Source organism: Apium graveolens, chromosome 7, assembly GCF_009905375.1.
Source record: "Apium graveolens cultivar Ventura chromosome 7, ASM990537v1, whole genome shotgun sequence".
Taxonomy (NCBI): Eukaryota; Viridiplantae; Streptophyta; class Magnoliopsida; order Apiales; family Apiaceae; genus Apium; species Apium graveolens.
Window position 1 is genome coordinate 271,334,131 of NC_133653.1, and position 16,465 is coordinate 271,350,595.

Here is a 16,465-nt window from a genome sequence, read left to right on the forward strand (position 1 = left end):
AATTGAATCCAAGCCCTATTAAAATTAAACTAACAAACTATATTAACATCTAACCATCAAAACTGTGTTCAATTCTAACATCAAACCAACACCATAATCAAATCAAAAACTGAATCACGCGAATGACTAATGTGCCTAGAGCACCAAAAAACTAAAAGGATCCATCGTAAGCCCAAAATGCCTAAAGCACCAAATAAAAAAATAAAGAAGGCATACAAATGTGCATAGAGTTATTCCCACTATAGATCACGAGAAAGAGAGAAAGAAAGATAAAAGAGAAAGCAAGAAAATATATCAATAAACTAATATCATCATCTTTAGTGCGTTGAATTTGACATGCCCAAGTCGAGCATGCCACAACCAAGCATTCTCATCAGACTTTGTCAGCAAACATTCTGAGCTCCTACTTTCGACAATGATCTTGTATAGACGATTCATGGACTTCTTCACCTTCATGATCAGTTTACCACATTTATCGTAAACCCACTAATATGCGCCATTTAAAACCACCCGGTTACCTTCTTAGCCAGCTGTCCAAGACTGATAATATTGTTGCAAAACATAGGAATATAGTAAACATCATTTAGGAGTTTCTCATCTCCATTCTTACACTTCATCACAATCGTTCCTTTTCCTTTGATGAGCACAGTTGAACCATCTCAGAATCTAACCTTACCCTTTACACCTTCATCTAATTCTCGAAATTTCGACAATTGTCTCGTCATATGATTGTTAGCTCCATTATCTAGGTACCACATATTCGAACTCATCTGCATACCTTCACTATTCTGACGTAACTTTGGTGATACATTTTCTTCATTGATCAACAGAGCTTTATTATCATTTTCTTTTATTCTTTCAGCAATTAAAAGAGCAGATTCTTCGTCTTGCATCTGAGTGATGTTTACCACTTCTTTATGTTCTCTCTCTCGCCTTGATTTTTTACACTCCGCTCCGTAATATCCGTGTCCTTGACAATTGAAGCATCTTACCCTACTCTTATCAAACTTCTTACGTCCTCCACGTCCAGCCTCTTTGTTATATCGATACATTTGCCCGGATGACATGTCCGTTCCTCCTTTTGTGGTACGCTTCAGCCATTCTTCTCTTGTCATTAGGATTTTCCCTTCCTCTCTTTCCCTTTTAGCCCATTCTTCCTCAATTAATAGAAGTTGGCTTCCACTGGTCTCAACCTGACCTCGCAAACGCTCCTCGTGAGCTTTTAGAGATCCAAGAGTCTCTTCAACGGTCATGATCTCTAGATTCCCGATTTGTTCAATGGTGGAGGTTATCTGCAAAAATTTGCTCGGGATAGCTCGTAACAATTTCTTTACGACGTACGACTCCTCAACCTATCCTCCAAGAGCTCTTATATTCGCAACTAATCCATTTAGTTTCATACAAAAGTCATCGAGATGCTATGTTTCCTTCATATACAGTGCTTCGAACTATGCCTTGAGAGTTTGAATCTTTGCCGTTTTGACTCGATCTGCTCTCAAACACATAGTTTTAACAGACTCACAGGCTTCTTTTGCAGTTCGTTTCTCGGCTACGGACAACAATGTTGGGGTTAAACCCAATAGGTAGTATGGTCTTGGTGATAGAAAACATAATTGAATTGGGTAATAATTGTATAGGTAGACAATTATTATCATAATTGAGTTGGGTAATAATTGTATGTGTTGACAATTATTATTATAATGGGAATGAGTAATAATTGTATGAGTAGACAATTATTATTGTAATCAGATTAGGTATGTCTTGTTGACTAAGTTTGTGATGGCTATATATACATAGTCATGTTATTGTTTTGATGTATGCTTGAGTATTGTTTAACTTAAGTATCGCTTGAGTGAATACCGTTTGGTGAGATTGATTGTATTATTGATAATTGTTTTGATTAATAATACAAGTTGGGACGTGGGTTTTTCCGCGTCATATATTGAATGTGTGTTTTGCATTGTTTGTTTGGTTCTATACTTGTGTGTGTTCCCCCTAACAATTGGTATCAAGAGCCAAGGTTCATGATGGAGAAGGTTGGGGGATTTGAAATTGAATTGTTTAATGGAAGAAATAATTTTACCTTGTGGCAAAGTACGATAAAAGATCTGTTAATTCAACGAGGGTTATATACGACTCTCGGAGGGAAGAAGCCTGCTGAAGTTGATGATACAAAGTGGGGAGACATGAAGTTACGTGCAGCATCAACGATCCGGTTGGCCCTTGCACCGGACATCAAGTATGATGTTCTTGAAGAGGACAATCCCAAGAATTTGTGGGAGAAGTTAACGAAGACTTATCACTCAAAGTCTTTGGCCAACAAGCTGTTTCTCAAGAAAGATTTGTTTGGGCTCAAGATGGAAGAAGACGGAGATTTAAGAGATCATCTGAATCGTTTTAATGGCTTAATCAACCAGCTAAATAATTTGGATGAAAAATTAAAAGATGAGGACAAAGCTGTTCTACTACTAGTGTCTCTACCGAAGAAGTATAATACTGTGATGACTTATTTATTGGTTGGGAAAATGAAGTTAGATTTGGATGAGACTATTGTTGTTCTTCTGGAGGCCGAAAGATTGATGAAACAAGAATCGAGTGACACATTTGATGGAAGTGCATTTGTGGTACGTGCGCGTGATACGGAAAAGAAGTATGCTAAGAAACATAAACCTAATATCAGGTGTTTTTATTGTGAGGAATTGGGTCATATACAATTTATGTGTCCAAAGGCAAGAGAAGACTTGAGAGAGTTGAAGAAAAATCGAGGGGGTAGTGTTTCGCTTGTAGAAGCTGATGAAGATGTTCTTTTGGTTCAAGAAGAGAAGGGATCAAAAGAAGAATGGGTGCTTGACTCGGGATGTTCTCATCACATATGTGGTAGGAGGGAGTGGTTCTCGTCCTATAAAAAGTGTGAGGAAAAGATTGTAACTTTACCGAACGGTAAAACGGTAAAGGTTGCTGGCATTGGTGAGGTAACAATGAAACGTCACAACGGTCGTGTTCAGAAGTTAACTCAAGTAAGATACATACCGGAGTTAAATCGAAATCTGATTTCGTTGGGTAAATTAGTTGATTTGGGATATACTGTTATGATGAAGAACAATATGTTGAAAGTCACTAAAGGAGATTTAGAGATACTCAAAGGTCGAAAAGATAAGAGAAATCTTTTTGTACTAGAAGGAGGGGTTATTGTTCGAGGGGAGGTATTGGATGATCGATGTCGATGGCTTGATGGTGACCGTTAATTCGGTTGTGCATGAAATCATATTGGGTTGAAGGGGAGAATTGTTGGGGTTAAACCCAACAATTCAACCCAAAATGCAACCCGTGGTAGCTCGCAGTAGTGCTGAAGAAAACTGAGAGGTCATGCTAAGGGAATATGTGAACTGCCATGGATCAAATGAATTTTTGCAGAATTAAAGCTTCAGCAAACTGAGCCTTAAAAATTGTACTTTGACAGTAAATCAGCAGTCAACATCACACAAAATCTTGTCCACTGTGACAGGACCAAGCATGTAGAAGTGGATAAATACTTTATCAATGAAAAGATCGAAGCGAAAGAGCTGTATATTGTTTACGTTCCTAGCATATTAGCAAGAGAAGTTTTTAACAAGTTAGTTTGCAAGCTGAGCACATGGAATCTCCATGCATCAGCTTGATGGAGGGTGTATATGATATTGAGTTTTTTAGGAGTTAATTGATATGATTGATATTAATTGATTTCGTCCAGGAATATGTAGTTAATTTAGTATATCTCGTATTAAGAGCATCTCCAATTATGAAGAACTCTTAGCTAAAAACTGAGTTGGTATACCAAAAATAAAAAATATAGTCAATCTCTTCAAAATGTCACACTCCAACCATACCAACCCCTTGGCTATAATTATAAACAAGCTCCTATTGATGACTATATTTGTCCATCCACTACAAGCCTGTAAGAAAATTACACATTAGTTATTACCATATTAAAGTGAAATATTCTATTTATAACAATCTAAAATATTAATAACGTACTATTTTTAAATTATAGCCAACCAACATAGTAAAACCATTGAAGCAAAATGTCTTACAAATTCAACAAATTTTACATAATTTCTTACGAGTCCAATTTAGCCAACCATTATAATCCAATCCCATTGGAGATGCTCTGAGTGTTAGAGTTGATACAATTGTATAGTGCTTATATAAAAGCAGTATTTGTTCATGTAATAGGTATGTAGAAATCTGATTTCCACATGTTATTATAAAAATGAATCATAATATTTTAGGATATCTTATTTTATGTTTGTCCATCCACTACAGGCCTGTAAGAAAATTACACATTAGTTATTACCATATTAAAGTGAAATATTCTATTTATAACAATCTAAAATATTAATAACGTACTATTTTTAAATTATAGCCAACCAACATAGTAAAACCATTGAAGCAAAATGTCTTACAAATTCAACAAATTTTACATAATTTTTTACGAGTCCAATTTAGCCAACCATTATAATCCAATCCCATTGGAGATGCTCTGAGTGTTAGAGTTGATACAATTGTATAGTGCTTATATAAAAGCAGTATTTGTTCATGTAATAGGTATGTAGAAATCTGATTTCCACATGTTATTATAAAAATGAATCATAATATTTTAGGATATCTTATTTTATGTCAACTTTAACAATATTTTATGTTAAAAAGATTTATTTTATTATATTTAAACTCAAGTTATGCATATCTCAAAAATATTTATTTTATAATATTTAAACTTAAGTTATGCATTTGCAATGAAGAAGGAGAGATAAAAGAATTTTTAATTATTAAAATTCAAGATAAGTAATCACTAGTTACTTATACACAAAACATGAGTGGAAGATGCTAAGTATTTAAAGAAGCATTAAAATATTGTTGGAGCTCTATCTTATACCATTATTTGAATTTTAATTTAGGATCTCATATAAATTACAATGTTAGAGTTGTTCTAAGGGCTTGTTTGGCTTAAAAAAATAAGTTACTTATTTTATAAGGTAATAAGTACTTATCGAAGAGTGTTTGTCGACCCAACTTATAAGTTGAATTTACAACTTATAAGCTGATAAGTTGAATGTTAGTAACAAAGTACTTTTTCTCAACTCATTTTGATTTTTCACTTTTTTTATTAAATTTTGTTTTAAAATTTATATTTTTACATGTCTTTCTAATTTAAAATTTACGAATCAAGATAATTATATTTAAAATTTATTTATTTTAGCTCAATTAAGTAAAAAATATTCTGACATTTACCCAAACACTTATTTAACTTATAAGTATCCACCTACTTATCACTAATAAGTCTCTTATTCAATTTAAGTCATAAATTAATTATTTTAAGATTTCTCAAACGGGCACGAAGTCTCTTTATACAACTAACGTAATTTAAACTTAGGGCATGTTTGCCACCACAATATAAGTTGCTTATTAACATATTAGCCAGTAAGTACTTATCGACCAGTGTTTGTCGACCCAATTTATAATTCAGATTTTTAACTTATAAGCTAATAAGTTGAATGTTAATAACGACGTACTTTTTCTCATCTTATTTTGATTTTTCGCCTTTTTTTAACGTAAATTTTAAAAAATATATTTTTAAATGTTAATCTAATATAAAATTCACGAAATAAGATAATAATATTTAAAAATTAGTTATTTTGATTAATTTAAGTAAAAAAAATCTGACTTATAAATAAAATTATCCAAACACTTATGTAATTTATAAGTATTCATCTACTTATCACTTGTAAGTCAATTATTCATTTTAAGTTATAAGTTACTTATTTCAAAATTTCCCAAACGGACACTTATGTTTTAACTAACAAAATGCACCGAAAGCGGTAAATAATTTAAACAAAAACCAGATTCTAAAACTTATATTTAAATAATAAATGGTCAAAATAATTATCGTACAAGTTATCATTCCTCCATCTGTCAATTTTTTTTTATCATTCCTCCAAACTTATCGTTATATCCACAACATAACCATTCAGTAAATCCAAATTTCATACAGCACAATTCAAATGAAAAAAGGTTTCAAACTTTAATCCTCAAATTAATACTACTAATTGAATATGTAAAATTTTAAATGAAATTCGTATTCAAGTCCAAATTCTTTTAACTATCGGGATATATTATTTGATCAAATTCAGAAATTCAAATAAAATTCAATTCCCCCACAAACAAGATATATGGACTAATTTGTTTCGATTTAAAATGAAAATGTATTTACGGCGAGCTCTTAGATAACTATTCATCGATGTCGATAAATTCATGATCTACCTTATCAAATTCAACTGTTCATCGATATTGATAAATTCGTAATCTACCTTATCAAATTTGAACTTTTAAAATTCGAACTCATGAACTTCCGTAATTAAACACTAGCTGGTTAAAATTTGAAAATCAACCAGGTGCATGAATTCATGTAAACATAGCCCACTTATAATGTTAAAACAGAGAAAATAATAGTTACAGGATACAAGATCAGAAAGTCAATATCGAAATGTATTTACTGTTTCAACAATGATCTCCCTGGGGGAGGGGAAAGATGAAAAAACAATGAGTGTAATGACACTAAACTATCTTCTTTCAAATAACTAATGCTAAGGCACAATGGAGAGACTTTAAATAACTAGATGTCATAGCAACTAAATCATAAGAACTGGTACTTACCCCGTTATCGATCTTGTAACTAGACTACATTGAAGAAAATAGACGGTGTGTGCTGCTTCAAGATATTTAAGGAGGGGGAACAATCAACTGGTTTGTTGCTCACCTACTAATCCCAATCTGCGTAGGTTTGGTTTTCACTACTAGCTCCACGCCTTCGCTGCCTCCTTGAAACCTCCAACAACATTCTGCTGGGACGGTGACCAACACGCCTGCTAGAATTGTTGAAGCGTCCAGATGAAGCCACAGGACGAGAAGGATATATCTCGTCAAATGAAGAATAATCATCCTCAAGAAATTCATCAAGATCAGAATCATCATCCTCCTCTCCACGCAATGATCCAAACCTGATAGAGCCACGATGGTTACCCTCAATTACATAGTCACCCCTTATAATTGCACCTGGCATGGATGACCTGATTGTGCTCATCACATCACTCTGCTCTCTCTCGTTCTCTAGCTTTTTCCACTTTTCTGCAAGTAAAGGGTCGACTTCTCGTGGCCGTGCGGACGGATGTTCTGCCCTTACATGCTTCCTTAGTTCCTTGTAACTTCCAACAAATGAGCATTTATCTTCCATGCAGGCCCTTTTCTTCTTGTTTAGATATTTGCGAGCTGGTTCAACAACAGTCCAACCTTTCACCTGCCCCCGACAAAGTGGGCATAAAAGCTCAGATATTTCCCGCTTCTCTTCGGACCAATCTAGACCTAAGGTCAAGTTTGATTCATCTATTGACCTATGCAAAGGAAACGAACTCTCGGTGAAGTTCACTTTAGTATAGGCCTTCTTGTATTGGTCCAGACAGTTAGAATATCGACAGCTAGTTGAGCACATATAAGGGCGACAACCTTTGTGGTAGGAGGAACAAAGGAGAAGAACTGCATTGTGAGGGTATTCGAGACAAACTGAACAAACCGCATCACCCCATTCTTTCTTCTCTGTTGCAGTAATTTGCTTCTTCTTATTGACGTCTTTCGAACCATTTGGACAGCATGACCTCAATGAACATGATGTGTTTCTATTACGCCGGGAGCCAGAATTTCCGCTGACACTGTTAACCTTTGCCATTATAAATAACACCTGACACATGAAACAAATAAAGTAAGGACAGTTAGGGAAAGATTTATGTTATATACTATATATACAAACAACTGAGTTATTTTAAACAGATTGGCTCACAAAATTAAGTAAATAGCATTAAGGGTTTGTAGATGTGGTCACAATGCAATGTAACAATTTGTCCTACTTTGTATCCTTTCAATTTACATTACATTCATAGTTTGAGATAGAAGACATATTTCCTGTCAATAACAGGACAACACCACCCTACCAGGATGAACCATAAGCCTAAAAGGGAACTCTACTCTGATTACACATAACATTCAACCATAATTAGCCTAAGAAAACAAAAAAATAAATAATAATATATCTATCAGAAGCCATAGTCATATGACATTACAATTAAATAGATGAAAAAAAACGGGTTAGTATTACCACTACAGAAGCGAGGAAACTAGCCTAAATGATTTAGAAAAACATATTGTACACAAATCCATATAGCCTTGGACTCTTAGAACTAGGAAATACAGACGTGCACTGTTTACCCGAATTAAAAACACGGGTAACCATGCAAGTATCCTTCTAAGACAGTGATATTTAGAGTCATTCATATGCTCTGGGCGTACCTGAGCCTCACCCCTTTAACACTTTCTGGCAACCTTTTCTAAAGAACAATGTGGTTCTCCACACAATAGTATCTCCTATAATTTAGATTAAAGAAATTTATGTTTTCAGTTCATCATAACAAGATGCTTTCAGTGTACAGATTACACCAACACTAATTCTCACAGCATTCCTACATTGCTCTCTTTCTACTTTCTGGTTATACCTACTATTCACCTCAGTCATCAAGTTACAGTAACAATATGAGACATTCAATGCACCTTACATTTAAAATAGACAACATAGGCCAGAAAATAAGAGTAGAAAACTTAAAGCATATGCAAAACTTCCCAAAAGATCATTGATGCAGACCTAAATGACCAAAAGTAGCCCAAAAAAATAAAAATAAACTAGTTTTATAACAGAAGTTGTACTAGCTATAAAACAATTTAAGAATAAAGCCGATTAACAAAGTTTAATTTAATCAACATCAACAAATTAATTGGAATTTGGATTTTTGTAAAATAACTAAGAAAACCAATCTTGCTTTATAAGTTGTGAAGGATTAAAGAACCAAGTAACCAACTTGTACCAGAAGTAAGATAAAACTTATTTATTGATTGGCTATAGCTAAATAACAAACCCATCAATCCATGTAAATATAATATAAATTTAATAAACTAAACACAGAAGCAACAAAGTAAGAATCTTTTTAAAGCAAGCACATTGAGAGCCTATCTCATGCTCCTAGCATACTTTAACTTCACACATTCGGGGTGACTTTTCCAAAGAACAATATCTTACATCAATTATGCAATCGTAAACATTATTGACCACGAAAATAACACATTCTTGCGGAACAATATCTTACTTCAATTATGCAATCATAAACATTATGGACCATGAAAAAAATTAACACATTCCTGCGGAACACTGTAATTACATTCCTGATTCAATTACTTTAGATTTTTAATTAACCTAATCATAAGGTAACAAATGTAAGCAAGATCATAAAATTGAATATCATTCATTTTGATAAGATGAAGCACCTTCAATAAACTTGCGAATACAAATTGTAGTACATCGTAAAAGATCATACATGATGCAAATTCAACTAACCAAATGCACATAAAGCAAAAACAATTTAAACAAAAAACCAGATTCTAAAACTGAAATTCAAGAAAAATGATCAAAATACATATCCAAAGATCACACATTTATTGCCCTGCACAAATCATCATTCATCCAAACTTAGCATTATAACCACAACTCAACCAAAATTAAATCCAAATTTCACACAACAACACAAATCAAATCATAAAGATTCAAACTTTAAACAAGACTCGATCTTTAATCAAGAATTACACATAAAGACTCAAACTTTAATCAAAATCATGCATAAAGACTCAAACTTTAATCAAGAAACACCAACCCCACATGCCAAATCACTCAAATTTCATCTTTCAAATCAAAAAATCAAGAAAAAATGAAAAATCAAAAGACCCCATGTGAAAAAAAGTCAAGAAAAAAGAAAATTTTACCTGGGAAAAAATCGAATTGTAGAATGAGGGGGAGAAAATGGGTAAAAAAGGATTGAAAATTAAATAAAGAGGAAGGGAGTGGCGATAAGTAAGGAGATGTTTTCGTGTTCTTGGTGTCCACGTTGTTGTATGTAGTATCGTGACTCTCTAGGAGTTGTTTTTTGTATGTATAGGTTGTATTTTGTATCTATAGGTTTATTTTCATTTTTGTAAGAGTAGAGGCATAATGGTGACATAATTACAAAGATTATACACATTTAAGCTAGGATAATTTGGGATCACGCTTGGATAGCTCAAGTGGTAAAGGGTTTATCCTCTGTCGTTCCAGATCCTGGGTTCGATCCTGCCTCACCCCGAGAATTGTTGAGAACAGATACTCATTTGTAAGGCTATAAGCCAAAATTAGTCAAAAAAAAAAACTAGGATAATTTGGAGTAAATAGTAATTTATTTTGAGTTAAATTTTAAAGATATTGACAGATAAATTTAATTTATTTTATTTTATAGAAAAATAAGAATAAATGACAAAGTGTTGACCATATTTTACACTGATTTTTAAAATAGTGTTCAAATTTTCAAAATTTCAAAATAGTGGCCAACTTTTCTTTCTTCTTTTGAAAAAAATGGTCGCCGTCAACTCCCGTTAAGTCTTCTCCTTAACTAATATATTTAAAGTGTAAATTGCATACCGTTGGCCGTACTTCACACATATTTTTAAAATAGTGGCTACATTTTTAAATTTTTTAAATAATGACATTTTTAAATTTTCATTGTAGGAAGAGTTTTAAAGAGTTTTCCTAGATTGATCTTAATACTAGGTGTCGATTAATAAATCATTATAATTTTGGTTATAAGTTTTTTCAATGGGTGAATACTCTTCTCTATATTTTTGCTAAGTTTTTTATTCATATTTTTGTGTGAGGAGGTTGAAAAAACATAGAAGTCGGGTATTTGATTAAATTAGAAGAAGTGAAAAAACTGATAATTATTTAAGTTGTTTTTGTACCTATTTATTTAGCGATATCATATATTTTTTGTGACGATAAAGATATGAGTCCGTGTTGCCATTTGACGAAACCATTCTCTTAAAAGGTGAAAAAAGATTTCAATAATTTATAAAAAAATTAACCACTATTTTAAAAATAAGTACGAAGAATAGCCACCATTATGTAATTTACGTTTTAAATATATTATTTAACGGTGAAGACTTAACGGGAGTTGGCCACAACTATTTTTTTAAAGGTGGAACAAAAAGTTGGCCATTATTTTAAAATTTTGAAAATTTGAAAATTTGGCAACTATTTTGAAAATCGATGTAAAATACGGCCACCCGTCTCTAATTTACTCCTCATGGAAGTGTGGGCCTTAACATATCTTTACATATTAAACTAACTAGTTGAGGATATTTATTGGTTAATATTTATATATTTTCATATCTGTTTTGTACAATTTTATTAAAATTATATACAAATATTTAAATATTAAAATAATAATTATATAATTATGAAAATATATAAATATTAACCAATAAATATATAATTTCTATAATTTCAAATTAGATTCAAATAATATAAATAGTATATGATTGATGAGATTTCATTTATAGATAATAATGTAAATGTTTATTATTGGTGGGTGAGATTCGAACTTGAAAACTTATATTATATTTATAAATAATATAAATGTTTGTTGTTAAAGGGATTCAAATATGAGAACTTATATGTATCTTTATAAATAATAATATAAATATTTGTTGTTTACGAGATTCGAATCTGAGAATTTTTGGAGTGTATTTTTTTAATATTTGAATTTAACGACTCTGATTATTTGAAAAAAAAAAGATAATCAAAATAAGAGGTTAACCGAACTACAAATTATAACACGTTCCGGTATGATATAGCACAGATTTCAATGAAAAACTTGAAGATGTTGCAACTTATATGTTTCGAGATCTTTTAATGATTTTTCATATTTTCATATCGAAATTACTTTTTAATATTGTATTATAATAAGTTAGCTATTAACTCATGTAATGCAATGATATTAAGTTGATATTTATATTAATTGGCAATCCTACCTAAAGTTGATATTAATATTAATTGACAATCGAACCTTAATTTCTACTTAATAATAATATTTTGAAATGATTATGATAGGGATAAATAAATTATGCTTGTATAATACTGCATTAATTGTACAAGCTGTGGGCTGCTAGGCCCAATAAAAAGATATATGATACTCAGACCAGAAAGGTTAAGCCTGATGGACCAGATCAGGCCTGATGGAATAAAAAAGGCCCAAAAGCCCTGATTATTAATTAATTTCGTAATTAATTAATAAGGGACAAATCAGATGTTGAAAAGAGTCCCGATAAGGATATAAATCCTTGGAGATTAGCCTCAAGGGGACCTAAAAGGATAAGGAATCAGTTTCCTACTATCTAGGACTCCAAAATCCATTCTAATTATGAGACTTGCCCACCAAGTCTCCTATACCAAGTCCAATTCAAGGACTCCCAACATCTATATAAGGGGTCTCACCCCCACCAATCAGAACTACGTTTTTTGGCTTGATTCTCTAATTCACAGAGATACGTAGGCATCTCGTAAAGGCAGATTGAGTCACGAAACACGATAGCAGCCATTAAAGGCCTTGAGCTCCCGAATCTTAGTATTAAATACAGCAAGTAATAACCTTAGTTTTTTATCCATAACATTTGGCGCCGTCTGTGAGAAAAAACGCAACAACAACCATGGCGAGAACACGGAGAACAATTGGAGCTCTAGAGGAAGGAACACCATCAGAGACAACCCAGGTGATTTCATCAACCGTGGAGGTTCCTCCCCATTCAACTTATGCATCTACTCAGGGGGAAGCCCAGACAGGGGCAACTCAACCTCAGCCACAAGGGACAACTCCCTCGACTATTCAAGGTACGAATCCTCAAGTTCAACAAGTACATATACCTATGAATTCTCGACCCGTCGGGTATGAATATTCAACTGTTGTTACTACTAACCCCCCTTATGGGATGCCCCTTCGCCCTGAGGTTGGAGGAAGCAGATATGCTGGGCGAGGCGAAGCACGAGGGCAGTCACCCCCCTATATACGAGGTTTGGGTCCTATTCCTGAGGATCGGGAATTTTCTGGTCCTTATACTGAGAGAGACTCCGAATCTTCGGATGATGAAGTGGCCCCGAGAAGGAGGCGTCCTGGAAAAGAGCCAATGGCCGATGGAAGGCAACGCCCCCAAAGCACCCCAGGGGCGAATCCCCAAGAAGTGCAGGAAAGGATCAGGGCTCATGAGGCTGAAATCCAAAGGCTGAGGCGTGATTTGGAGGCTCACCAGGCCACCAGACCCCAGATATCTCCTAGGGGGAGAAATCCTCCTCCTGTCATAGACCTGGATGGTCCGGTAAGAAGAAGGGTTGTTGTCCCAAGAACTGATCCAAGCAATCTCCTTCCCCTTGGAGATCCTGATGATCCAACTCCACCCTTCACAGAAGAGATAATGAATGCCCATATCTCAAGGAAATTCAAGATGCCCACTATCAAAGCCTATGATGGCACGGGAGACCCCGCTAATCATGTTAGGACATTCTCTAATGCACTGCTGCTGCAACCCGTGAATGATGCTATAAAGTGTCGGGCCTTCCCTCAAACCCTGTCGGGTATGGCTCAAAGATGGTACAGTCGCCTGCCCCCAAATTCTATTGGATCGTTCAGAGAATTAAGTCAGGCTTTTATTAAGCAATTCATCAGTGGAAGAGTCCATGAGAAAAGTTCAGCATCCCTTATGAGTCTTGTGCAGGGAGCTAAGGAATCCTTGAGAGATTACCTGAATCGTTTTACAAAGGAGGCTTTAAAAGTCCCAGACCTTGATGATAAGGTAGCCATGATAGCACTACAACAAGGAACCAGGGATGAGTTTTTCAAGATGTCCTTGGCCAAACGTCCCCCTGAAAACATGTTGCAACTACAAGAGAGAGCAGGGAAGTATATCAAGGTTGAAGAAAGCATGAGGAAGACCATAGTAAGTAATGAGCCCACTGGAGGCAAGAAGCGAAAAACTGATTTGGAATATATTGCAAAGGACAAATATCCTAGAACCGAGCAAAACCCTGATTCAACCCCCAAGAAGGGAGGACCTGGGCAAAAGTTCACTGAATACGCTAAGCTTAATGCTCCTAGAAGTCAGATTTTGATGGAGATTGAGAAAGACAGAGATGTTCGCTGGCCTAAGCCCTTGAAGGCTGATCCCGCCAAGCTAGATAAGAGCAAGTATTGCAGGTTTCACAAAGATGTTGGCCATGACACCGATGAGTGTAGGCAATTGAAAGATGAAATTGAGTTCCTCATTCGAAAAGGAAGATTGAACAAATATACTGGAGAAGGAGGGGATAGGAATAATAATGGAAGGAAGAACTTTGAGGATCGTAGGAGGGACCAAGACGATCAGGGGCGAAACCCCCAGCCTAGAGGACCAGTTATAAACACCATTTATGGAGGGCCGAGACCTCGAGGGCCTGTGATAAACACAATCTTTGGAGGTCCAACTGCTGCTGGATTTTCCAAAAATTCCAGAAAGGCATATACTAGAGAGGTTATGCATATTGTTGGAGAAGCCCCGAAGAGGGCCAGGACGGAAGTAACATTGGCTTTTGATGATTCCGACCTAGAGGGTGTGAAGTTTCCCCATGACGACCCGCTGGTCATAACACCAATAATAGGAAATATCCCGGTTAAGAGGGTCCTTGTGGATAATGGTGCTTCTGTGGATATCTTGCTCCACGACACCTTTCTAAGGATGGGGTATAACGACTCCCAGTTAACACCAACCGACATGCCGATATATGGATTTGCTGGAGTAGAATGTCCTGTGGAAGGGATAATCAAATTGCCAACCACCATAGGTACGGAGCCAAGGCAAGCAACGCAGATGCTGGATTTCGTGATGGTAAAGGCTAGTTCAACTTATAATGCTATCATGGGGAGAACAGGGATACATGCCTTCAAGGCTGTCCCCTCTTCCTACCATTCAGTCATGAAGTTTCCCACCCGAAACGGGATTGGAGAAGAGAGAGGAGATCAAAAAATGGCTAGAAGCTGTTATGTGGCCTCTTTGAGGGCAGATGGAGTCGGGGGGGGGGGGGCAAGTTCTTTCTATTGAAGATATGGATGTTCGAGAAAATGATGAGAATAGAGGAAGGCCAGCAGAAGAATTGGTTTCGGTTCCTTTAGACCCCGAAAATCCTGAGAGGACGACTTTCATTGGAGCCACATTAGAGGAGCCCCTTAGAGGAAAGTTAGTGAAATTTTTGCAAGAAAATAGTGATGTGTTTGCATGGTCAGCAGCTGATATGCCAGGCATAGACCCGGAGTTAATTACTCACAAGCTAAACGTAGATCCAAGCCGGAAGACAGTGAAACAAAAGAAAAGAAATTTTGCCCCGGAAAGACAAGAGGCTATAAAGCAGGAAGTGGAAAAGCTCTTAGAGGCTGGTTTCATTGAGGAGATTCAATTTCCGGAGTGGTTAGCAAACCCTGTAATGGTGAAGAAGGCTAATGGAAAGTGGAGGATGTGTATAGACTTCACCGATCTGAATGATGCATGCCCCAAAGACTGTTTTCCGCTGCCTAGAATTGATACTTTGATTGATGCCACCGCTGGACATGAGATGCTGAGTTTCATGGATGGGTTTAGCGGATACAACCAGATCAAAATGCATAAGGATGACATTCCAAAGGTATCATTTATCACTGACTTTGGTGTTTATTGTTATCTTGTTATGGCGTTTGGTCTCAAGAATGCAGGAGCCACCTATCAAAGGTTGGTGAATAGAATTTTTAAGGATCTTATTGGTAAGACTATGGAAGTCTATGTTGATGACATGTTAGTCAAGAGTCTAGTAAAGACTGATCATATAGCCCATTTAAGGGAAGCTTTTGAGGTCCTGAGGTACCACAAGATGATGTTGAATCCGACGAAGTGTGCTTTCGGAGTAGGATCTGGAAAATTCTTGGGACTGATGGTCTCAAAGAGGGGAATTGAGGCTAACCCGGATAAGATAAAGGCGATCCTGGACATGGAACCACCAAAAATTGTTAAGGATGTTCAGAAGCTTACAGGAAGGGTTGCTGCGCTAGGACGATTCATCTCCAAGTCGGGGGAAAAGTGTTTGTCATTCTTCAAATCGCTAAAGAGCATCAAAGATTTTGTATGGAATGAGGAAAACCAGAAGGCATTTGAAGAGTTAAAGAAGTATATGGCCCAGGCCCCGTTGTTGGCCAAGCCAGTTCTGAGTGAAATTTTATTCTTGTACTTGGCTGTTTCAGAGAGCGCCTTGAGCGCGGTGTTGGTTAAGGAAGAACTGAAAGTCCAGAAACCCGTATACTATGTTAGCAAAATTTTGCATGGTGCTGAGTTGAATTATTCAACTATAGAGAAATTCGCTTTAGCCTTGGTAATGGCTTCAAGAAAGCTGCGTCCTTATTTTCAAGCTCACCAGATTGAAGTGCTAACAAATCAGCCACTGAGAAATATCATTCACAGTCCCAAGGCAAGTGGGAGACTG

At 35.5% G+C, this 16,465-nt stretch overlaps 2 protein-coding genes across 2 annotated transcripts; both read right to left on the reverse strand.

Annotated features, from left to right (window-relative positions):
- Window positions 1–294: 294 nt before the first annotated feature.
- On the reverse strand, window positions 295–1,253 carry LOC141674971 (uncharacterized). The gene is made up of 2 exons (XM_074481673.1): window positions 672–1,253; window positions 295–450 (listed from the first exon to the last, which is right to left on the reverse strand). The coding sequence occupies exons 1-2, from the start codon at window positions 1,251–1,253 to the stop codon at window positions 295–297; spliced, it is 738 nt and encodes a 245-aa protein (XP_074337774.1).
- Window positions 1,254–6,422: 5,169 nt separating this feature from the next.
- On the reverse strand, window positions 6,423–10,034 carry LOC141672630 (uncharacterized). Its single transcript, XM_074479281.1, has 2 exons — window positions 9,892–10,034; window positions 6,423–7,768 (listed from the first exon to the last, which is right to left on the reverse strand). Exon 2 carries the CDS (start codon window positions 7,754–7,756, stop codon window positions 6,797–6,799), a length of 960 nt encoding a protein of 319 aa, XP_074335382.1. The 5' UTR covers window positions 7,757–7,768; window positions 9,892–10,034; the 3' UTR covers window positions 6,423–6,796.
- Between the last annotated feature and the right edge of the window lie 6,431 nt (window positions 10,035–16,465).